The sequence below is a fragment of the Diplotaxodon limnothrissa genome, linkage group LG7 (assembly GCF_057381915.1).
Source record: "Diplotaxodon limnothrissa isolate DT_005_m linkage group LG7, D_limnothrissa_male_GT1.1, whole genome shotgun sequence".
In the NCBI taxonomy this organism is placed as follows: domain Eukaryota; kingdom Metazoa; phylum Chordata; class Actinopteri; order Cichliformes; family Cichlidae; genus Diplotaxodon; species Diplotaxodon limnothrissa.
Genome location: NC_140602.1, coordinates 33,076,891 through 33,102,006, shown reverse-complemented (window position 1 = coordinate 33,102,006; position 25,116 = coordinate 33,076,891). Strand labels below are relative to the sequence as shown.

Below are 25,116 nucleotides of genomic sequence, written 5' to 3'. Positions count from 1 at the left end.
CTCTCCCGCCCTGTTAGTCCCAAAGGTCAGGAGCTGTTTCTGTCAGACCAGAATAAACTCCGCCCACCCCAGGTATTTAACCGCATTCTCACCTGCTGCATCCCCGCAGGTAACCCGGATGTGTGTTGAGGATCTAAATGAAGTGAAGATGTGAGCTCCTATTTCAGGAAGCAAATGTGCAGTAAAGCCGTGATAATAATCATGTGTTTATAGCACTGCAGACAGGGAAGCGCTAAAACTTCAGCAGGTTTCTGTAAAAGGTCCGAGAGCTCGCCTGCTGCTGTTTTACATCATTTAAATATCCCGATTCTTTCTAACTTTATTTCCACTGCAGTGATGATATTCATCTATATGTGTGTGCGTGTGTGCAGGTCAACAGGATGAGAAGAAAGAGTCTGATAGTATTTACAAAAACATTTATTTAGCAAAAAAAAGAGTTGTTACTTTTTATTTATTGTTCTTAAGTCTTTCAGAAAACAAACATTGAATTTCATTCAACAATAAACCAGAATCTTTTCGAGATATTCTTTAGTGCCTCTGAAAATAAACAGTAATCAACAGTACAACTGGGGTTATAGAGGAGGGCATGCGGCAGTGTGTGTGTGTTGTACTGCTTGGAGAATATTTAAAAGGTGCTCTCAAAACTAAACACGTAGGCGTGGAATAAAAGTCAAAAACCCTCCACTGATCAGAAGCAAATAAATATCATATACTGCAGAAATGAAACCATTCGGAGTCTGTATGAAGGGACGGGAAGCCAAATGGTGCCTGTTATACAGCAAGGTGAGAAAAGTTTATAAACCTGATCCTCCAATGAGTCACAGAGGACCTATGGAAGCCTAGATATGACAAAAATGTATCAAACAAAGAAAAAATGTAAGGATTAAAAATAAAAAGGTCACCATTTTGCACTTGTTTCCTTTTGTACTTTACTCACCTGACAACACATTTTCTGTGTTTAAAAAAAAAAATTACCTAAATTTATTTAAGTAAGAAGTCAGTGGGGTCAACTGAAACAGAATTAAAGGGACACACCACCAATTTTAAGTCAGTTTTACCACCATAATGTTTTAAATCTGAACATCTCTGTTCAGGTACGTGTGTAAACACAGCTTGAGAAATAATCTCAGTGAGTAACCAAACTCATATTTCAAATTTTTCCAGGGACGCCTGGCTTCAAAGGCCAAAAAAGTTCAGGTCCTACATCCTGACAGTTTTAGATTAACAATTAAAAAAAAACAGCCACCAGTTGAATTTGTGTCAAAACGTCAGCACAGGGATGTTGGATTCGACACAGAGTAAGGCTACGGGTATTTTCAGTATCAGGCAGAGAGGGAGAAAGAGCTGAGGTTAAATGACATACTACGATGCCTCCTCCACCTAAATGAGGTGTTTTATGTTATGTCCAACTGCGAGGAGGCCTGGTTCAGACCCGGGATGCACTGGAGAGATTAGATGTCTTGGCTAATAGAAGAGCTGGAGGAGGGGGCCAGGGAGAGGAGAGCTCAGACTGCTACTCCCACAGCCTGCACTCAGATAAGTGGCAGAAAACGAATGAATGGATGGATAAGAGAAGAAACTGATGCACAGGCAAATCTGGCATCTAAAGGTTTTACAGTGTGGGTCTTTCTTTTCTCTGAGAGAGCTGGACTGAAAGGAGTTTAAAAATATGTTTCTTAGTTTTCTATGAAACTGAAAGTCGTTCTGAAAGAAGGATAATTAAAATAAAATGTCATGTTACATAGTGGGAAACATATTGTTAATTTAAAGGTTTCCTGGAACTGAAAATGTTTCTATAAATGATCCGAAAGTTAGAACATTACAACCTCTCAACTGTAAAGGTTTGCTTCTTCTCAGCACCACAAAGTTAAATATCTTTGGGTTATTTTTCCGATTATTCTTTTTTAAGTTGATATCTGTTGGAAATCAGTGGATTTTAAGGTGACTACTGTAGCTGGCAACATTTCTGACATAAAAACCCCCTCCAAAGTCCAAAATTGAACCAAGATGAAATCTGGAAGAAATCTCAGCCTGTGAAAGTCTTTGGAATCGTGAAGCGTCAGACTTGATGAGAGGCATACGACAGTGTTTATGGGTCAGTGTGATTTCTGCTGCAAACAGCAGTGGGACTGCTACAAAGTGCTACAAGCTGCAGATGTGCAGACAGCAGTGGCAGTAGTTGTGTTACAGTTTAACATGACAGTGACGATTACAGTTCGTCTTCAGGATTTTTTTGCTTTCTGTCCAGTGAAACGAGATCATAGTCCCTCTGATTTTGGTGTTCATTAAGGTTAAGGTGATGTGAGAGTGAGGCAGGCTCTGTGGAAAGATGGAGAAGATGATGATCTTTTAAAGATGGTGGTGCTTTCTCTTTGGGAGATAACTGCTCACGTGCACCAGCTATCAGATAGAAAGACCTCATGGAGGAAGGTCTGAATGTTTGAGGCTCCTGAAAGTATCACCAGTCAGTTAAAGGACAATTCCAGTGTAGTAATATTTAATTTACCTCCATATGATTTATTCTTGGGCTCTACTAGAGTAGCTTTGCATAATTCACAGTTTAAAATAATCTTTATTTGTCTTATACTGGGGCAACTCTGCCTGTAACAAGTGGATTTAGCTCTTTCTCTTGCAACAACTGCAGGTGGTGGAGTTTAAGCCCATCTAAACAAAGGATAACACCCTTTACAGAGAAGCAGCTGAATGAAATCAGAATAGAAAAGCAAGGAGATTGTCCACTAGTAACTATACCATGGATGGTATATTAACTATACTAACCCTAACCTGAGTACACATAGTCTACAGGGTTTTTCATTGCTCTATTTTGTGCATTCTCCTCCTGCCCTGACCTGGAAATCAGTCTAACAGAACCATCTTGAAGAATGTCCCAGTTTCTAAAAAACATCTGGAGGTCAGAGCAGAGTGAGGATACACAAGTGTTTTATGCCTGAAAGCTCCACACTGAAGCATTCATTCATAAATCCAGCGTGTTATTTTCCTGTTCTTTCTATGTGTTTCTGCTTCAGTGTTCTTTATGTAATTGGCTATGACCCGTTTTCTGTAGCCACCGTGGTGTCACATGTTTTGAAGCTTAGATTTTTTTTTTGACTGAGCCCATAAACTCATCAGGAAAATGTTTACACAGGTCTCAGCAGTTTTAAGGCACTTGTGTGTTGACATTACTTTTTAAACCTGGAAGCTACGTCTGTCTTTTGTGTGTCTTTGTGTGTCTCGTTGTGGTTTTACTTCCACTTTTGAGATTGCCTGCCCTGCACTCATGAGTTTCACCTGTGTGTGACTGTTCCCACCTGTGCCTCAGGACTATATACATTTGAGTGTGTATAAATAGTCCTGTTTGTCTCTTCATCTACCTCGCATTACTTGCACTTCCAGCACTCCTTTTTTTGTGGATTTTTTTTGATAAGAAAATGAAGGCTTGCTGTGTAAAATACATCAGTATGAACTATATGCCACATTTCATGTGTAACGCTTTAAAGCAGCAGTGCCTCATTTTGTTCTTCCCCTTTCTTTGTGTCTCTTCCTCACTTTCTCTTTTCGGTTCTCTGGTGGAAGGAACTAAAATGCAAGAAGAAGAGGTGAGGAAGTACAAACTGAGAAATGGGTAAGAAGGATATGTGTGGGAAACACTGGGTATCCCGTCTTTATGACACCATACAGATCCCAGAGTAGAAAAACCTATGTGAAAGTGAAACTTTGGCCATGTTTAATCCATCACTGAAGCAGGATATATATAACAAGACCCCCCCCCCCCCCCCCCCCCCCAAAAAAAAGCAGAAGAGGTCTAAGTGTTTAAAAAAATGGAGAAAATCATCCACCATGCTGGAATTGTCCTTTGAAGGATTTGATGATAAACTTTCCTGGTAATCCTCTGACCTTAAAATCACTCAACCAGCAGAGTGTGGTTAGAAATATTGTCTAGTTGCTGGCGTTGAGGTGAACAGAGGCCTAATGTGCAGTCAGGCGTGAACAGAAAGAGGCACATTAAAGGCTTTTCTTCATGTGTGAAGTCTGCATAGTCAATTCAAAATGGGCGGAGCCTGTTTTGGGGCATCCTTCGTGTAAAGCTCCTTCAGTTTTTATGGTGCTACCTGTCCTTCGTGTTCATGATGTCACAGTGATGTCACAGTGGTAGATCTGACCACGTGGCTAGGGCTTATAATTGCAGCGGGTGGAAGCAGTGGTGGAAACAAAGAAGAGCAGGGCACGGGGCTTGCTGCGGGCCAGCCGTTGGCCTCTGCCAGCTCTGCTGGTAGGCTCTCGGCCAATCGCGTCAGCTGCTCCTCTCCCCGTCGTATGAGGTCGTCCAGGTGTCGCTGGCGGATCAGAAGGGAGGGCTTGGTGCTGACGAAGCGCCGGTAGTCTTGGAGTTGGGGTTCGCTGAGGTAACTGGACAGGATGGCGTGGACCACGCGCTGCCGCCGGTCCAGGTTCTCCTTCAGCTCTCGAGCGTCTTCGGTTTGGCGAAGGAGGAGAGAGCGCTTGTGATTAAGGGAGTCCTGAGGAAGAGGAAAACAAACACATATATCAAACACATACATCTATATATCTTCTTTGAAGGCTAGCTCTGTGGTCGGCATGAAGCTGGACACTCTGGTGACAGTGGCAGAGAAAAGGACATTAAAGAAACTGCTGGACATTATGAACAATGCTGGGCATCCTCTGCACACGGCCATAAACAATCAGAAGAGTCTGTTCAGTGACAGGTTGCTTCTCCCCAAGACAAGAACTAACAGACTTAAAAACTCCTTTGTCCCACACGCCATCAGACTGTTTAACTCCTCTCTGGAGGGGAGAGGGAGGGGAAACAGGAGGACAAGGGAGGGGGGAACAACTAAGCTGTAGTGCCTCTTCACCTCACTGTACAATACCTTGTGCAATACTTTTTGTAAATAGTCAACAGTGCAATAGACTCAATACTTGAAATGTGCAATTCACTTGTATTTTTATTTTTTATTCCTATTTATTCTATTTATCCCCTTTGTATATTTTATTTATATTTGTCTCTGTATTTATATATATATATATGTGTGTGTGTGTGTGTGTGTGTGTGTGTGTGTGTGTGTGTATATATATATATATATAACAATTCTGTAACTGTAACTTTGGTCGTTGCTGTGCTTTTTTTGGAAGTCGAATTTCCCAGAGGAACCCACCCGAGGGATTAATAAAGTTCTATCTTATCTTATCTTATCTTATCTTGTTTATATATTTCAAAATCACATGCCAATAATGCTCGTCCTCGCTCTCCTGTAGCTTGCATTTTTTCCTGTTTATTTGTTGCCTCTCCACAAGGAAGGGAGTTCTTTCTCCCTACAGTCCCCAAGTGCTTGCTCACAGTGGATCTCCTGATTATTGGGGTTTTCTTTCCAGTGTTGCAGTCTTTACCTTATCTTTACCAAATGCTTTGAGAGGACTGTTGTTATACAAAGAAATTGTCTCTAATAACTGCTGTGTTTGTGTTACCTGGGGAAATGAACTTAATGCAATAAGACATTGCGACTTAATTCTTTAAATCACTACCATGTACTTTATAACAGTGGCACTGGGTAAACAAGTGGATAGTACTTCAGCTCCCCCTTGTGGCTACAGATGGGAAAACTTCTTTCTTTTACAAAGTGTTCTTAAACGTGACTGCAAAAAAAAAAAAAAAGCTCATTAAAGTATTCATAAACAACCGATAAGATGTATAAAGTCAACTGTTTGATCTTCTTAAAAAAACAACCACTGAACACAACTGACTGCTTTTATAACACATTTACCAGAATTGGTCTGAGTTTGAGGCCAGGGCAGCAGATAACCACGAGGTAAAAGTTAATATTTCATCTTTGAGTTGACTCAAAAGTTTAGACCTATTATGTCGTCGGGTGAGAGCAGATAAAGATACAGCAAACATTAACAGAGTCAAACATCGATTGTCTTCACTGATTCAAGCTCATTTTTTTTTCCTGTGTGCTCCTTTGTTCAGAAAAAGGGGTTGAAATAAACTCTCATATATCAAAATATTTGGGACTGAAATCTTTGTTGGGACTATTTTTAATATCTGAGATGATACAGACACGGCTTAAGTCATACAGCAGAACTGCACACTATTGAGATCAGGGTTATTAAACACAATTATTCACAGACCTTCCAAAAAAATGAAGAAACTTTTTTTTATATATAATTTGGACTGTCTTCCTTTGACTCTATTGAATTTGAAAGCATGCAGGTAAAGGGAAACAAATAATAAGGAAAACAGCAGGGAGGCAGATAGTGTGGTGCAAAAGTTAAAGTCCCTTTCACTGTCAGTTTTGGTCCTATAGAGGACCAAAACTGACAATATCAGGATTCTGATAAATATTTATATGTATTTAAAATAGTCAAAAATGTAAATAAATATAGAAATTAATTCATAAAATCTGGCAGAAATTTACCATCTTGTTTCAGTTTAGCTTTGTCAGTGCGCCCCAGGGTGGCTGTGGCTACATTGTAGCTTGCCATCACCAGTGTGTGAATGTGTGTGTGAATGGGTGGATGACAGGTTGTGTAAAGCGCTTTGGGGTCCTTAGGGACTAGAAAAGCGCTATACAAATACAGGCCATTTACCATTTACCATTTGTGTTACTTTTCCCATTTGCTTACTTAATTTTCTGTTTTATTTTAGTCATTTCACCTCTTCTGGAATTTATCCATATTTATTTCCCCAAATCTAATTCTCTATTATTCTTTTCACACATGCCTACATATACTTCTAATAAATCACATAACTCAGTCTGAGATGGTTTGACCCCCAAGAACCTTGATCTGGATATCAGGCACTTAGTATAAAGACACTTCAGACACTGAAGTGTCAATGTGCCAAAGACATTAAAGGTATATGGAGGAAAACTGTCACCGTATGAAGGGCAAAACTAAACCTAAAATGAATTGAATTTAGTTACTGTCCCATTTGTTTTACTGCCTGAATCACAGAACTGCAGGTGTGATGCAGGCAGGTGGACTCTGCATGTCTCACCCTCTCTTCAGCCGCTTCTTCTGGCGACAGCCCGTCTCTCTGCAGAGCGAGCAGAGATCTGTCAATCCTCGACAGCCGGCTGCACAGAGACAGCAGCAAGTTCACGATCCTCTCCAGATCACCTGCAAACAACAAACAGGTCAAAGACATTTTTCTTACCTTTTAGAAAGAACCTATTTCCTTGTCTGCAGCTCATATTACCTGCGGTGTTCCACAAGGCTCGATTTTAGGTCCTATTATATTTTTTTTATATTTGTTTATTTATTCTCCAAGGTCATTAAGCCTCTTTCCACTAAAGATAGAAATACTTACGTCTGAAACTTGGGGTCCCTTAAAGCCTATCTGCTGTGGAAGTGTAATGAAAATGACATATTTCTGCTTTTTGTCACAGCATCACTCTGATGTCATACCGATGAACACGCTGTACTTGTCCTTCTCGTTGGTTTTGAGGTGGTCCTGCACCATTGTGTCGATGCTATCCCCCAGCGCCTTGTGATGCTTCTGCTCCTCACACAGCGCCTCTTTCTCCCGCTTCAGAGCCACCACGCTGCTCCTAAGAGCTTCACACAGCTCCACCTGGTGGACAGCAGGAGAAATGTGAAAACAGTTGGCAGTTTTACCTTCTGCTGCTGGGATTTTAGGCAAATATTTAAAAATAAGACTCATTTACAGATTTATTGGTTTGTGCACCTACATTATATCTTAACACTGTTAATTATTCACATTTTAACGAGAAATTATTATTTTTATTTTTTATTTTACCTTCCTGGTGTTGAGATCCTTCTCTTCTTCATCCAGATTGGGCTCCTTCTTTTGATCTGCCGCCGCGCTCTGAGCAGGATCGCAGATGCCAGCCTGGGTCCTACAAAGATGACAATACTATTTAAAAACAGATATTTTTGATGTGACAGCCCTGTATTTTATCCATTTTAAAGCATTTGAAAGAACAGAAACACTTTTTCAAGGTCGATTTAAAAACCAGGCTGATGAAGTGGAGGCTCACATTAAAGAAAAAGCTATTTTACTGACCAGATACAGTCTGTTATGCCAGCAACACAGTACCACTAGGTGTCAGTGTTGCTGCAGGAATAAGCCTGAAGGGCTGATTAGATGGAAAATGTAAAAAAGTTGTTTTATTCCTACTTGTGGCCTTTCCATTAAAACAATATAATCAGATAAAATATGATGAGCTCTTTTGGATCAGAGAGATGCAAGAGTTTATAAAACAGGCAAAAGAAACCCCACCTTCATCAGCTCTAGCAGTTCATCCTCTGGGTGAACTCATTAGTAATAATAATCCAGTATTAAGACACATTTTAGATACATTTTTTGCACTGTGTCAAAGTGTATTTTCATATTGCAGATTTCTGAACTTTCTAAATGTAAATAGCGATGAACACACTCTTTGTTTCACAGAGTTTAAAAAGTCACATGCATTAGGTTCATTTTTCTACCTGTATGACCATCCTGGTTATTAAATAACATTAAAAGGCACATGCAGTCCCTCAGTTTGGTAAAACTGCACCAATATGGAAATGCCAGATTCCAGACAGCAGGAATGAAGAAGTTCCTTTTCCTCTGATGAAATCAGGCTAGGGAGGGGCAGCCCTGCCCCAAGTGGTTGGGGGTAAGTGGGTGACTATTGATTTGTAAGTCATAGCACACCACTATACAACTCATTTTGAGTTTTTTTGGGCGTCCTTTCAAGTCCACTAAAAGTATAAAAAAAAACAGCTGCTTGGTTTTCTTAGTTGTGAAATCCCTTTTAAACCTTGCACTTAACTCACTGTCCTTTTTAAAAATATATATTTTTAGCCCCTATACATACCATCCCATTCAGGTAATGATGTTTAAGAAATTCTCATGTAGGTTGACAACGCTGTCCAAACTGTGCTGCTCTTAATCAGGTTTGTCTGGTCTCACCTGTCTGACTTTGACACTCAGTCAGCAAAGGAAGCTGATTTTGAACCCGCAGGTTACCTCATCCACTCGAGCAGGGTTAAAGACCTCGAGAAATCGAAATAAATTCGATGCCGGGTTCACTCATGACCCCTAAGAGTACTTCACAAGGAGTGTGGCAGCAGAGAAAATCAAAGAGGTTCAAAAGCACAACCTCTACAATAACGGCTGTTTGTCTTCTCATTCTTTCTGTGAACAACGCGTTCGCCAGCGAACCAAAACACACTTGAGATGTCACTGACATCACAGGCTGTGACTTGCAGGGACAGCTGAGGCTCCCAATGTTCCTCCTTTGCTTTGACAGCAGCAGATAAGAGGAAGGAGGCTGTCAGCATACACAGCAAGGGTGATAAATGCTGGTTTACAGGAAGTCCATTACCCCCAAAAATGTTCGTGTCGTGCTTCAGTCCCATAAAAGTCACTCTGTGCAATTTTGCTCTTGAGGCTAAATAAACAGAGTCATTGTGGAGGCCTTTAGTTTTGCCTTACATAAAGCACTTTAAACAGCATCACCAGACTGTTTAGTGCACTCCAGTCTTGTAATTATCCAACTGTTTGGAACCAACTATCTTTGATTGTAAGCCTTTGTTTGTTCTGTGTAAGTGGATGTATCAGAGTGGGAATGATTCTGAGTGAATCTGCCGACACAATAAACAAACTAGAAAGGTTACACCAGCGCGCTGTACTATGAAGCAAGTTCTACATACCCATTTTCATAATTGGCTTAACATACACCGATATTGGGCTAAGTGGTCACATGAAGTTGGTTATCAACTTTATATGCCAACCCAGTCTTTCTTAATCTAGCTAGGAGCCCATTCACGTGAATAGATGATTTGACAGCATGTGACCAATCAAAGACATGGTTATTAAAGACATTATAAAAACTCAAAGCACTTAGAGTGTGCTGTCATTATGCAGATGTGCACAGATCCTGAAGTAGAAAGCCTGAGTAAATAAAATAAATAAAGAGAACAAGCAACATTGTGAGATCCATTATGAATCAGATTTTTAGGTTTTGTCAAACCAGCTAATGCAACAAAAGCTTACATATGTGGGACCCTCTCAATATTCAGAAATAAGAAATCCATTGTTGGTTTATGATAAAACTCAGTTGAATGACCTCAAGGACGAGTCTTGAGTCATGTTAGCTGAGAAGTGTGACTTTTGTATCAAAGAGGGAGGCAGCTGTTGTGTCTGGAAAGTGCCTTAAACCTGCATTCTTTTAGATGACCAGCAGGGGGCAGCTACTCTGCCTGTCAGATTATATAGACATCTCTTAGAAATTGAGCCTCCTTCTCCTTTGATCTATGACCTCAGTAAACACTTTCCTGATGAGTTTATGGCCTTGATAGGTAGTTTCAAGTCTAATTTAATAGAGTTTGGTTTTCTTTTTGTACACTTGGGTCCAATTTAGAGTCAAATAGATGATAAAGCAGGCTTTGCTTTAGGGCGCGACCGCCCTCAACCCTGATTCTGTACAAACTCACTCCCCAAAAGAACAAATTAGAAAATGCAGCCAGAAATAAAAGGGTTTGCTTACCTGTCATCCTCTTGGCTGCTGCCTCTGTGGGTCCATTGTGATTTCCCAATCAGTTTGCTGTTTGGAAAGATCTCCTCCAATAGCTCTATAGTGGATTTACCTCCCCACGTGTCCAAGAGGGGCGCTAGAGAGGGGTCCTGCAACACCTGGAAAAAAGAAAAGAATAAAAACTAAGCACAAAAAGAAAGGTAGTCAAAATTAAACAATTTCTTGTAGTTCAAAATCAGTCATAGCATTGCACTGGAAAAGAGGGGAAAGGAGTTGCAGTTGAAGACCATAAACAGTGCAGTGAACTCCAGACCCAGGAATAAATACTGGCTGTACCTTTTTACACTGAAGAGAAACATTTTCTGACAAAGACAAACTTAGATGTATTGTTGAATTTTTTGCACTTGTGTTTCTTATATAAAAAATCTCAGAGATTAAAAGTGTAGTTAAATTTCTTTACACTGACAAAAAGGGGAGTTAAACTGCTCTGGCCCACTTAAGATCAAAGTGCACTCTATGTGGGCCATAATGTGAAATGAGTTGGACATCCCCACTCTAACCCTTTAGAGAAAAGTGAAGAGGACTTGTGTGTGTGTTGGTTAGAAAGATTATTTTCTTTGTCTTGTGATTGCCATTGTAGAACAATTTAAAAACAGAGTCATATTCCGCTTGCCTAGGGTTAGGTTTGAGGTTGTCACTGATGCTATTAAGTTATGCAACTTTTTACATTTGTAAAACCCTTTTTATCAGGTAAAGCTACCACATCACAAGCCTGCCAAAACTATTCCATGTCATTTGGGAGGCTAGGTTGGTATCTTTGAAGAAAAGTCAAACAGTTCCTAGTAAATGTCCAATTGTATATTTACTTGAAATCTCATCCCTATTAAAAAATGGGAACTCTTGAAGTAGATTTCCCCTGTTCTCTGTCTGCTAAGCCCCAAATATCTGATGATTCCTCCACACACAAAGTCCCGAGACTCTCCAGCAAGATACAAATTGACTTCAGACACTCACCAACTGCTGAGCCAGAGCCTCCACTCTCAGCTCTTCAGATGTCTTCTCCCTTTTGGGCAGCGGCTGGTACTCAAGGCTTAGGTTGTCCTCTGTGGTGGCAGATGTGGTGGTTGGAGTGATGGTGGAGGGTTGCATTGAAGGAAGTTGACTGGGCACAGAAGAAGAGCTGACTGGTAAAAACTGGGGGGAAGACTTTCTTGTGGAAATGGTGGAGAACTCCGAAGTGGAACTAAAGTTGGAGAAATGGGAAAATTAACGGGAGAAGAAAATAATTTTTAAAAATCAAAACAACAGTAATGACATTTCAAATAAAACACACAGATATTGTAAAACAAACCTTCCCACTGTCTCCTCCTTAGCCTCCAGCTCCAGCTCCACAGGAGGAGGTGGAGGAGGGAAATCCTCAGTGATGTTTGTCTCCCTGATTGGAGGAGAAAAAGGTGGAGAAGGAGGTGGTGCAGGATTTTGGAGGAAGACCTCATCATAGTCCTCCAGTGGTGTGCCTGTGGAAGTTTTGGGAGGTTGCTGTTGGCTGACGGAGCCAAAGAGGCTGGTCTCTGAGATTCGCAGTGAGGACAGGTGGACAGTCGGATGGGAGAACGGCAGAGGAGAGGATGTGCTGCTTCCGCTACCCTTCCTTTTAGGTGAGGTTGGTGTCACTGGGGAAACTGGTTTTACATTTTCTTCAGAAAGTCCGCCTCTTATCTCTAAACTGGAGGCTCTGCCTCTGTAAGTGTGCTTTGCGGTGTCCTGTAACAGGGTGGCGTCACTCAAACTGTGTCTACTCTGTTTTTCACGTTCAACACCAGAAATGTTACTTTCTTCACCACTGCCTACGCTCACTTGCTGGATGCCAGGGAAAGTGATGCCATCCAGATTGGCCTGGCTCAACCTCTCGCTTGATTGCCACTCATCGCTGCCTCTTTCCTGAGTCCTGGGTGTTGACAATGGGTAGGGCAGGCCAACAGAGGCTGCCAAGGTGGAGGTGCTTTGGGCACGCTGGCGCTCGCTGTTCCTCTGCCGTTCCTTACGAATGACCGGTGTTTGGGAGAAGCCTGGGATTTAAAAACAAGGAGGCTAGTGAGTTAAATTCAGTGAATCCTGGAGTGTGTCATAATTGAATAATAATTAAAAAGGCTGCAAATTTCACACTTTTTAATGTTGTTTTTTTTTTAATTTCACTCACCTGTAGAGGGTCCTATGGGCTGGGAGGTGTTCATGCTGTTCTGGGATGGAGAGATGAAGCCTTCTGGTACATGGACGTTTGCAGGTCTTAAAGGAAAACATGAAGAAAAGAATAAAGAAAGTGAGGAAAACAGTGGTACTGAAAATATATCTACAACTAAGCACATTTTGTTGGTTTAAAATTTGGACAGCAATGGGATATCTTATTATCTGACAATAAGTGGCTCCTGGTTAGCGTTCAGCTCTAGTAGGTCAACTGACCGTCATCGATTCCGTTCATTATAGAAAGAATTTCTAGGTATAGCCCGGAGCTTCCGGTTCAGTGGCCTCAGGATAATATATTTGCTTTTCGTGTATATATTGGAACCTGCGGATGTTGAGCGCGGATACAGAAGGCAGAAATGAGTTTCATCTGAAGGGTGTTTCGGACCACTGTTAGATAGGAAGAGAAGCGCAGTCATTTGGGAGGGATTCCAACTAAAGATGCTTCTACTTCACATCAAAAGGAATTGGTGATGTGGTTCAGCATCTCACTACAATGCTTTCTTGACTCCTCCTACATGGGATGGAGGACCCTACAGAAGAGCGAGGCAAACGTGAGAGACTATGTTTCTTGCCTGGGTGGGGAATGCCTTGGTGTTGAACTGGAGGAGGTGGGTCAGGAGAGGGAGGTCTAAGTAACTCTGACTGCAGAAGTCTGGGTCGCAGAGGCAGACTCTGCGACCCAGACACAGGTAAGTGGTAGAAAAGCATTGCATGGATGATCTCATGATTTAATTATTATTTTATCATTTTATGTCATTCCTATTCCCCAGAGAGTAAACCATAGATTATTATGAAAACTGGATGCCAAACTCACTGATGTTGGATTCACGGAATTTGCATTAGTGGGTTTTTTAATTTGACAAAACTTCTTGCAGACATAAAGTAATCGACTTTAATTAAAGTTCCAGGTCGACTGAAGACCATTAGAGAAAATTCTTCTCGGTCTGCAGTGGTTTATAGCTGCAACATTGTTTCTGGCAGCTGGTCAGAGTATTGACTTGTGTGTGTTTCATGTTTTCTTAAAGCATGTATGTGGGTATGTGATCAGGATGCCTCTTGGGCGTCTTCAATTGGAGGTTTTCCAGGCACTTTTAACTGGTAGGAGAGTCCTGGCTTAGACTGAGAACATGCTGGAGAGACTATAGATCACACTGGCCTAAAAATGCCTCGAGTTGACCTGAAATAACTCGCTTAGCTGGCTGGAACTGTGACCCCAGATAACCACAAGACAAATGGATGGAAACTAGTACTGCTGCTTTAGGAGATGTTACTGGCTGTCAATCCATAAAGTAATATAAAATATATGCAAAGTGTTGTTTTCAGGTTTAAATAAAGTGCTATTGACCTTTAGTTGTTCCTAACATCCAGTGTCCTAACTGTGATCTAAACTACTTTTGATCTTATCAGCTGTTTGTGCTCAGTTATCTGGATTTCTGCCCTTGTGTTCCTGGTTATATCCAGACACCAGACTGATCTGTGTAAACACACACTCAGAATTCCTCAGATTGACTTTTCACCTTCACATTTTAAGGGCAAACATATTTAAATGTCTGTAACTAATAAATCCCTGCAGACAAGAGTTGGTATTCTGTTTATTTTTCCCTCTCAGTGCCAGGGAGTTTTTCCTGCTTCTTAAAAACTCCTCATTCCTCCCTTATTTAACTCCTTCTTCTCTTTCTTTCTCCACCCTGAACTCCGAGAAGGCCAATCTTCTGCCTCATTTTGTAACTTTATACCCTTTCTTCCCTCCTCTCAACTTTAAATACTATACCTCCCCTTGCCTGTTCTCATTTCATACAACAGATACTCCCTTCTTTTTCTCTAAAAGCTTTTCAGAAAGCTGCCTGGAGTTTCATTTCTAAAGAACAGAAGAAGTAAAGCTGTAAAACCTTCTTACACCCTCCTTCCTCTTTTTTTTTAAACTTTTACTGGTTCTCAGTTGCTCCTCTTCTTTCCTTCTTACCACCACCTTCCGTATTCATCCTTTTCAACTCTTGCATGTCATCTGTTCCTCCTTTCACCCATATCTCCTTTCACCTTCTCCTTTAGCTCTGTGTCTCCTTTAGCTGTTGCCCCTGTGCCTCCATCACCCCCAATCCCTTATATCCTTTATATCCAGTCCTCCTTTCCTTCTTTCTCCCCCTAAATGTGTCCTTCTCTCCGTGATGCCAACAGCTGGGCACAAGATGATTTTAAAATAGCAAAGAGCCTAAAGCAAGCACAGTCTGAGAGTCCACAGCCTTTTATGGAAGAGAGCTAAAATACCGCATTCAGCAATGAACCTGAATTCCCACGATCCCTCAGTCCTTAGTCACATTTTAAACCTTATCTACTAAACTGAACGAATCGCCAGAGAAAAGGCTCTGCAGAGAGACGTTCAGGATCTTAACTTTTGTTGATTATGCATCGATGAAGACTGATTAAACTTTCAGACACTTCAAATAGCAGAATTCTTGTCTTAGCAGAATTCTTTTTACTCATTTACAAGCAAAGTTAGGTTATTATGCTTTTGTTTTACTGACTGTCTGACCCACTTGAGCTCACACTGGGCTGTATGAGGACCAAGAAATCACTTGCACGGTGCTGTACTTGTAAATAAAGTTATGGATCCTTGATGGTCATATGACAGGAAGATAGTAATGAAGGACCAGAAGAACCCACCAGGTGAAACCCAGACATGGTGGTCATAGAAACGCGGCGTACCTGTCGGCAGCCAGAGCACAGCGTTCATGTTCCGAGATGAAGACGCCAAACATCCGGACATCGTCTGGAAGGAAGTCCTGAAACACAAAGAGAGAAAGTGGAATAATCAATTTCTTGTAGTTTCATACATATTAATGTATGTATGTTTAGCCAAATCAAAGCTTATAACCTCTAAAAACCCTTGGCACATTAAGGTCAAGTACAAGAAGTCAGTTTTACTTCTTGATATCCAAGGAGTCACTGGCACCTTAATGTCAAAATAACCTTTTATATATTATAGATTTTTCCACTTTTAGGGTCACCCAAATGGAAATATTTGAAAACAGAGAATGCAAAAGCAAAAATGAAATTTTCTAGTTTCTATGTGGGTAAAACCTAACCTTAAAGCAGGCCCCTGGTGACCTGGTGGAACTTAAGACATTAAAATTCCAGAAGATGCTTTCTGCAATTTCTTTCTATGATTATCCAGGTTTAGATGCAGATGGAGATGATAAATTAAAGGGTTCTGCCTTGATCTGGTTGCTGAATAATAATAATAATAATAATAATAATAATAATAAACTTGTGGCATGGTCTGCGGTGCCACTGCAGGAGAGGCGGAGGCACCCGAGCGGCATCTGCAATCACGCATCACTGGCAGAAAGAGTCCTGTCAGGTGTTGTTGTTGGTGATGTGTGTTCGGCTGGTGGCTGGAAGCTGCTGTGAACAGCAAACGTGTGTGTAGTAATAAAGAATTCTGAAAAGCATGGAAATGTCATCGAGTCTGCCATGGTTTAGTTACAAAACTGATTACTGCAGTCGCAGTAACCAGGTGTAATGTGTAATCACTTTATTTACTTTAATGAAATCATTCTGTTCTTATAAATCACAGTGTGTGTACAGTAGAATTATCCTTATCTGAATCAAGGGGTTTCTCTCATGTTTAACGCCATTCTTTGAGCTCTTGGGCTTTATAAATCAAGACTAGCAAGAAACACTAAATACTCCTGTTCCTGTGTCTCTGAGCTGTTTGAAAAACCCAGACAGCGCCATCAGCGATCACAAGTCTGACCACAGACCTTATCACACATTAAGACCACATGCACTGATGTCTCTCCAGCAAGCCGACTTTGACCTGTAAACTCTCCTTTGGCATGTTTCGGCAACGATCCGGGAACATAAAGTTCTTAAATTTAACCCCTTAACATCCACCACTTAAAGGCAGGATTTAGGGTTAGGTTGCATTTTAGCCTCTAGCTTCAGTAATTAGAAGATGTTACATTTCAGATCCAGCCTTTGGCTGTCATTAAAAGATTTCTGGAAAAAAAGAGGTAAATTTAACTCAAACCCTCAACTTGGACTGAGCTGTAATGATGTTTATGTGACACGGGCAGGTCTGATTACTGAAGGAGATAAAGGATGAATTTATCCGTTACAGCATTCCTTTAAGATGCATGTAAGCACGTGTGTGTGTGTTTGTGTGTGTGTTTGTGTTTCTTATCATCTGCATCAGACAGCGCCCAGTCACCATCCCGGCTCACTGGCACCTCACAGGAAACCCTGAGGATTTGGGCTATTTCCTGTGTGACTCTGGTGCAAATGTGATCAAATAAGTGGAAATACAAACAGGTCCATGAATGCCTCTTTAGGCCAAAGTGGAGGAAGGGAACGAAGTGACAGACTCATGAAGGTTTATCAGACACCAAAACACTGCAGTGTTTTATTATCGCGGCGTGAATTATCTTATCTTTCACTGTGACAATCTAAAAGTAAGCTGCAGAAATACTCAGTTTACATTACAAAGTAATGCATTCCTGTTTCATTGGCTTCTGCAGCACCGGGCTGGGTCACATGACGCTGAAGTCTCTGTTGGCAAAGGCTGAGCTGCTTGTTTTCCCAAACCCTTTTTTATATTTGGATTATAGCGTGCTCTCTGAGTCGCTGGAACACAAAAACCTCTCTAGGACAGACGCTGATTATAGCTATATTATTTGTATCATCTGCAAACATTGACTTAAACAATTCTAAGTAAAAATGGCTTTGTTTCTCTGTTTCCTAATAGTTATGTAACCAAAATAACAGACAGTTTCACTCCTGTTTGGGAAATATTATTATTTCTATTTTGACATATTGGATTAATATAATGTTTGACATATGGACCTTCAACACTTCACTTACAGTTTAATTATCCTTACACTACATTTTCAAATCACTATCTCACAATGGGTTAAGTTGGCAGCTGCTGCCTTTTGAATCTTGAAGTTTGAAAATAAAACTTTGTTTTATTGTGATGTCACAGCTGGTGGCTGCATGCAGGGCGCTTGATGTGCATCTTCTGATCTTTTTAACCTGACGCTTGATGGTCGGCATGATCGACAGAGTGATGGGAAAAAGCTGGAAAAGGTGAGATGCTGTGTTATTTGTTATTTCTAAAGTCCCAATGTTATTAGCATATAACTGCAAGATCCTTCCTATTACAGAAATGACAATCAATCTCTAAAATGATAATTTTTTTAGATATACTTATTACTGTAATTTTATTTATTATATGTTCATTATAGTTAATTAAGGACCACCATATAAATAAACTGGGAAGGCATAAAGAAAGGAAAGGAAGACCTCCCATACAGAACCGAGCAGGAAGCAGATACGACAGATAGCTCATGAAGAGGAGGAGGTAGGGTGGAGGTGGCTTGTAGATGCGCTGCAGCTTCCTATGTGAGATTTGGCAAATGGATGAGTAGAAGGCTATCTGAACTAGAAGCTGGTGTGCTGGCACGAGATTGGCTGCTTTTTCCTTGTCTGCCTGAAAGAATGATTTCTTGCCTCTACATTCACGACAATAACCGCTGTGAGCACCGCAGCGGAGCAGAGCGTTACCTCATTTAGTCTCTCCATGATGGGGGATGAACGAGAGCGAAAGTGCTGAGGGGGGGCTCGCGTGTCCTCGGATCGCTCCAGGAGATTCTCAGCTGAGGCTGACTTCCCTGTTTTGTGAACTGACCCAGCCTTCTGCAGAGCAACATTGAGCTGCTTAGACAGTCCCCGGTTGACTTGAGGCTCTGCAACTTGCTGTTCACGGCCCAGGCTCGGCTCTCTGATGGATGACTGGCTGTGTCTCCTGAGCTCTGCTTCAGGAACAAGATCCTGGTAGATCTGATCAAGAGTTGAGCCAGAAGGAGTGCTAAGAGAAGAAAGCAGGAGAAGATTTAACGTTTTATAAAATCGGGAGCCACCAAAGTGTCCTAAACAATGCTACTAAGAGAATTAGATTCAGCTGGGGCCTGTTCTTGCATACCTTGATGGTGGGTGAGCTGGTGGCCTCGGTGTGGTGACCCTGCCTGGGTAGAAGAAGTTAGACTGGTGGCTCCGCAGGTCAGGAAGAAGAGTTGAGTTGGGGTGCTTCTCCCCCTGAGGAGAAGCTGGACATGGGTCTTGGAGGGAGAGCAGGCTGGAAGCGGAGGAGAGGCTGAGGGAGTCTGAGTAACAGGAGGAGGCTGAAGACAAAGGAAAGGAGGAAAAGTGATTTGCCTTATACCTCTCACTTAAACCTTTCATTTATCCATGTATCAAACCTCACTGCTCCACCTTTCTGCCTGGATACTTTACCAGGCACCTGCACCCACCTGCATGGTTAACATTTTCAGGCTGAAAATAAGCACTGCGAGGCCTCGAGATGCTCCTCTGTCCTCCCTCATCTTTCCTCACGCCTCTCTTCCTCTCTATGTACTTAGCGAGAGCTTCTTGCTGCACTTGTCGCAGGTCGGGCCTTGATATGGCATTCTGAGAAGCTCCACTCCCAACAGAACCTGCAGCAGGTTCAAACACCTTCCGACGGTCTGCCACACTGGTTTCTGGAAGAGAAAGAAAAAAATGGATTTCAGCATTTCCAGCAAAGTAACTAAACTGGAATCATTTGAATAATTTGTTTACCACACAAGGGCAAAAGGAGTTTGCTTTTAAAAATTGGAAATCTTACCTCCTCCACGCCGGAATAAGGACATGGTCTCTGGGTCAGAAATCCCAACCTCATTCATGTTCTCTGGTTCTGAGTATGAGCGCTTCTTCTGGTCTGCCGTCAAACGCTTGCGGCCACAAATCCGCCGTGAAGGAGGCTGTCCAACGGGTGGGACGCTGGGGAGGGGTGGTGGGCTAGAGCCTCGAACATCGGGAGTAACCAAGTGCCTCTCCTTGGGTGTGTGAGCGGAAGTGACCAGAGGTTGTGACTGTGGCGTGATGACAATGCCCCGTGGCTTTGGCATGGTCGTGGGGCCTTTTTTCTCCAGTGAGTGGTATTTGGGAGGGACGGGTGGAGGCTGCTGGCTGCCAGGGGAGGAGACAGAAGGAGGAGCTGGAGCAGGCTGGGCACTGCCCGATGAGGTGAGGTCCCTCCGTCTGAAGGAGGTGGATCGTAGGACCTTAGACTGGGCGTCTTTCAAGGAGTCCCTGTAAGATCTGTTTGGAGAGACATTTCTTGGATCAGGATCATCACACTGAGCTGTTGGATGTTGGATGTGCCATTGTGATGACTTGTTAAAGGACCTGTTTGTGGATGTGTCCTGCATTGGGGCCATGATCTCTTGGATTTCCTGTCTCCAGGGTAAGTTCTTGCTGCTGTCCTCCTCCTTGGATCCATCTAGATGGAAGCTGCTGCGACTCCTCTGCAGGGCTGAAACTGGATCTGTTGGAGTTCTGAACATCACACGGAAATTTAACCAACACTTTTTAGACCAGTAGTTAGTTATATACTCATCTGTATTTTCAGAATTACTCTACCTGTGTTTCATATGCTCACTGCTGCCTCCTCTGTAGCTCGGAGTCCTTTGGACTTTGATGCCCTTGGTGCTTCTCTCCAGCATGTTTCTGAGGTCCTCTGTTCCACAAGGAGCGCTGCGGCCTTTGTCTGTGATCTGATTCTGAATAAGGAAGCATAAAGTATTGAAAGAAGCTAAGCATAAGGAAGCCTTTTCACTTCTGAGATCATCAGAAGAAATATTTTAATCTTGTTTGCAGTTACCCGTAGATGGGCCTTGTTGTGTGAGGTGCTGTGACTGCGCTGCTTTCCGTTGTGTTGTTGACGTTCGAAGCGACTGACTTTCTCCAAAACAGAGAGGCTGCGAGCGGGCCCTTGGGGGGCATTGCTTTCAGGGCTGCCGCACCGCTGGACCTCGGCAAGGGCGAGCTCCAGGCGGGTCAGTGGGTGCTCTTTGTCTTTGTCCTGCTCTCCGTGGTCCCAGTTCTGGTAGTGCAGAGCGGATGAGTCGCTGAGGTGCTGGGGAGAATGGTGTGAGGCAGAAGAGGGTGGAGCCTGAGGCTGGGCCTGACCAGGTGAGTGGTTGGGTGGAACCTGTCCAAGGGTGAGCCTGGAAGATGCTACAGGCTCTGAATGAATGCTGGACTGGTCTACTGATCTGAAAAGAGATCAAAAGACATCACAGGCGTGAAGCGGCCATTGATTTGAAATCAGACTCTGATCTCTTGAACAATCATGAACTTTCGCAGACCCCACCCACTCTAACTGTACCTGTTTTGGTCTCCCAAGGACTGGACAGCTGCGTAGGGGTCGCTCCTCTCCTGTGATGATGCGCGCCTGACTTCAGGGGCTGAGTAATTTTGGGGAATATGGAAATCCTGTTTCTGCTCTTGGATGCTCTGATGATTCTGGGCTCTTTGGACCACTGTCTCGCTCTCTGTTCCCCCTCCAATAGTTTTGATGCGTGGGTTGTAGGGTCCAAAGCTGGACTCTTCCTGTTGATGCCTATCAAAAGCATGAGACTGAATTACCACCAAAAGCATTTTAATGCTGGTTCTATCCAAAAACTGCAGTTCTTCTGAGCACCAAAATCTGGCTCCAAAAGACTCACAAAAAGGTCCAAATTAGATGTTCATAGCCTGGTACAAAGATCAGCTAATTTCCCCCTTCATTCCTGTACAGAAGGGCCACCTGTTTGGATTTCAGTAAGGTTTAAAGTTAGGGGCGTGGGTGCTGTAGAGTGCACCTCCACTACTGCATCCACTGAGCTGGATCATGATGGATGCAGTTTGATAACCAAGCTGAACATTAAGGCCCCCGCCTCGAGCTAAATATGGTTACTTCTGACTTAATGCAATAAATGCTAATGTTGCTTCAAAACTACCAGAAAGAAATGCATGATGTCTATGACTTTGGCAAAACATGACTGTTGTGGATGTATTGGGAAAAACAAAACGATTAAAAGAGGGGGTTATTTCTCTGAGAAGCAAGAACAGTTTTGCTAACATTTTTTAGATGTTAGCTAAATAGAAAGAAAAAGAAACACAGAAGCCTAAACAAACCATCACCTGTCTGTTGGGTAAGAGCTGTGGGGGTAGGATGAAGTGTTAGTTTGGTATCCATTTTCTGTGGCTGACATCCTTCCATCTCTCTGCCCCTCTGTTGCTCCTTCATGTTGCGTTTGCCGGTTGCTCTCCTTGGCCAAGGCTGGGTAGACTCCACAGGGGCCTGGGCTGGGGGAGTTGGGCATCTGTGCATAGTGTGGCTCAGGCTGGGGAACAGGGTAAATGCTGGTAGGAAGGATAAACCGGCTGGCCTGTGGCGTGGGGCCTGCAGATCCAGAGGAAGGCCCGGTAGGGGACGGGGGTTGAGGAAAGCCTCCACCCTGACGGGGCCTTGTGGTGGGGCTGCTCTCTGGACTCTTCTCCATCACCGTGTGGAGCTGACCCTCAGCACCATACGAGCCTTTAGCTGAATCAACAGTCAGAGTTAGTCAGTTTTCTCATCTATACAGTATAAAGCTACTAAAAAGTCATGTCATATATCATTGTCTTTGTTTGAACCTGTTTCTACATGTTTAATTCTCGGAGCACGTAAATGCAGTCATTACCTAAGGCAACGTTACCACTGGAGTGATGCCAGGAGCCTTTCTGCAGAGAACTAAGAGAGATTGAAAAACTTTTGATTAGATAAAATAGTTTAAGTGACTTACCAATTTACACAAGTAGAAAATATTTCACAACTAAAGTACACTACTGCATCGGATATGGCTGCTTTACAAACACATGGCGCCATTCTGCACACTGTCTGTATTATACAGTATTACATAATAACACTCTGCATTATATTGACTCATACTGCAGCTTATAGTGCAGCACCAATCTATTGTGTTGTACCAGGATGTGCTATATAAAAAGCAGATGGTTCTTGGGTACAGCATGTTGAATTGTAGAGTTGTATATTTTAATATGTTGTACTGAATATCATAAAGCATGGTATCATATTGCATTGTATCACTCCATGTCAGTTATTTTAGATTATTCTAGATTTAGATAAATTATATCACATTGCATTACACATTATTGTATCATAACAAAGCACACCATGTTACCATTACGTAGCATATGATATCACATTGTAATCACAATGTATGAACACAGTACTGTAGTGTGGCAAGTTGGATTTTATAATGTTGTGTCATAACATAACATATCATATTGTGACACATGTTTAGTTCATCTTTTCCCACTGCAAACTGCAAGTTATTGTAAAGCATTGTAAAATCAAAATAATTAAATTCTTACTTGGCAAAGCTTCAAAGAAAAACACTTCTCAATAACTTGGTGCCCCAAGTTCAAAGGAAAAAAAAAGTGAAAGTGAAATGGACTTATTCTATCCAGTAAGCCACATGGCTTGATACAATATTGTATTAAATAGAAATATTGTGCAATATAGTAAATTATTATACTGAAATAAAAGATGATGACACTGGATTTCTCTGAGAAGTCAGAAATTAATCAAGCACACCACTAAGCCACTAAAACTATTTTTTTCTGTTCAGGAATGCAAGTAAGTAACTGTAATTTGACATTTTAATCAAAAAATGTGATTTTTTTTTATTTGCTAAAGCAATACATTTGAACATGCATTATTAAGAACAATAACTGTATTTTAACATTAAAAACAACATTTTCATTAAAGAGCCTTCTCATGCTGCTGGATTAACCATTAAAATGACCAATACGGTTAATTTAGGGTTGCTGTGTCATAAACCATACATTGGGTGTCGCTCAAATAAATTTGTGAAGCACTGAATGAGAATCAATGTTCACTCTAACTTCATGGAACCTGGTTACCGTAGTGATCTGGCGTGCTCCAGACTGGACCAGGAGTTTGGTCTCTCGTGGCTCCTGATAACGGCATAGCTATCACTGCGCCTTGGTGGAGCAGGCGCCCCCTTCAGGTTCTCATAGGAGCTGCGGTTGGCTGCCGGGGCCCATATTGGTCCTACACTGTGTCTGTTTGATGCCGGTGCACCACCGCTGCTGCTGCTGCTGCCACGGTAACAAACCCCGCTAACTGAACCTGAAACCAAGAGTACCATGGACAAACAATGACGTTACTGAATCAAAGTTACCATACCTGAAAACATGAAAAACATTCCAGTAACAGAAACTTTACCTTCCAGATCTCGAACTATCCCTGACCTGGCTCCGCCCCCGCTTCTGGAGTCGCTGTTACGTAAGAACACGGCAGAGTTGGAGCTCAGCTCGCGCTCCTGAAAGATGCCCTGCTGGGTGTCGTAAACTGACGGGGCGTAACGCATGTCAGCCTGGTGCGTCTCGCCACTTCCCCCTGCTCTCTGAGGGACGGTGTCCAGTGAACTGGAGCGATCTGTGCTGATTGAGGGGGTGGAGGCGTGGTATTCTTGGATGCTGGAGCTAGTGGAGAAAGAGTAATAGGCAGAGTCCCTCTTGCTGTGCAAGTGTTCAATGCTGTTGGACGACCTGGAACACAACAAGTAGTTCAAGACTGTGACACTAGTCCCGATCTCACTGATTAAGGTTTAGTTCAAAGGATAAGCATACAGAGATTTAATGTAATATCCATCAGGTTGTCAGTAACATGTTTAGAGTTAGGGAATATTTCTGGAACTTTTTTTTCCCCATTTAATATACCCAGACAGAGCTTTTAACCCAACTGCACACCAAATCCCTGTAACTTGATTTGAAAGGCATTATCTTCTACTTTCTGGAACTAGGCTGGTTTACCAAGTGGCTTAAATGTAACCTAAGTTTAATTGGTTCAAAGACAACCTCTTTAAAACCACCAGGCCATCAGTGACTGAACCAGGGACAGGTCCAGGTTTAGGGTTAAGTTCTATTTGGGCAACATGCTAAGCAGGTAAATTTTGAAGACCTAGCTATTCAGTTTCAAAAGACCTCTAAGGCTACGTTCACACTGCAGGTGAAAGCGCATCAATCCAACTTTTTTGACGATATGCGACCCATATCCGATCATGGTATGACAGTGTGAACAGCACAAATCCGATATTTTCAAATCCGATCTGGGTCACTTTTGTATGTGGTGCTGAATCTGATACATATCTGATGTTTTAGAAAGCGACTGCTGTTTGAACGGTCAGGTCGCATTAAATCCGTCTTTTACGTCACTGACACAAGACAGACGCCAATTATCAGCGCCGGAGAAGCGCCCGAGAAGACATCGTGAACACTTCCTGGGCATCCAGTGTAGATGTTAGTGAAACTGTTTGGAAGACAATGTTGGAGAAACGTGAACATTTTATTTGTACTGTATAATCTGCAGATTCTGACAGAAATCTGCAACTATCCTTTGAAGCACCGCTCCTCTCTAAAACAGCAATAAGGATAATTATTAGGCCATATGTAAATAACAAAATAACTTTACAAC

At 42.2% G+C, this 25,116-nt stretch overlaps 1 protein-coding gene across 2 annotated transcripts in view; it reads right to left on the bottom strand.

The window, feature by feature from the left end:
* Positions 1–3,940: 3,940 nt before the first annotated feature.
* The window catches only part of shroom3 (shroom family member 3), a 77,388-nt gene continuing 56,212 nt past the window's right edge, over positions 3,941–25,116 (bottom strand). Inside the window, exons 6-26 of one of the 2 annotated variants that reach the window (XM_085359616.1) lie at positions 23,866–24,191; positions 23,541–23,769; positions 22,295–22,344; positions 21,753–22,155; positions 20,956–21,234; positions 20,449–20,842; positions 20,208–20,347; positions 19,974–20,123; positions 19,411–19,886; positions 19,058–19,285; positions 18,730–18,928; positions 18,312–18,615; positions 15,453–15,529; positions 12,706–12,791; positions 11,857–12,574; positions 11,520–11,748; positions 10,518–10,663; positions 7,778–7,877; positions 7,426–7,591; positions 7,016–7,137; positions 3,941–4,517 (exon numbers count right to left, since the gene is read on the bottom strand). In XM_085359616.1, the coding sequence (XP_085215742.1) occupies positions 4,131–4,517; positions 7,016–7,137; positions 7,426–7,591; positions 7,778–7,877; positions 10,518–10,663; positions 11,520–11,748; positions 11,857–12,574; positions 12,706–12,791; positions 15,453–15,529; positions 18,312–18,615; positions 18,730–18,928; positions 19,058–19,285; positions 19,411–19,886; positions 19,974–20,123; positions 20,208–20,347; positions 20,449–20,842; positions 20,956–21,234; positions 21,753–22,155; positions 22,295–22,344; positions 23,541–23,769; positions 23,866–24,191 (5,209 nt within the window). In that variant the 3' untranslated portion in view covers positions 3,941–4,130. The remainder of the gene's footprint in view (positions 4,518–7,015; positions 7,138–7,425; positions 7,592–7,777; positions 7,878–10,517; positions 10,664–11,519; positions 11,749–11,856; positions 12,575–12,705; positions 12,792–15,452; positions 15,530–18,311; positions 18,616–18,729; positions 18,929–19,057; positions 19,286–19,410; positions 19,887–19,973; positions 20,124–20,207; positions 20,348–20,448; positions 20,843–20,955; positions 21,235–21,752; positions 22,156–22,294; positions 22,345–23,540; positions 23,770–23,865; positions 24,192–25,116) is intronic. The other variant, XM_085359618.1, reaches the window with a different exon arrangement.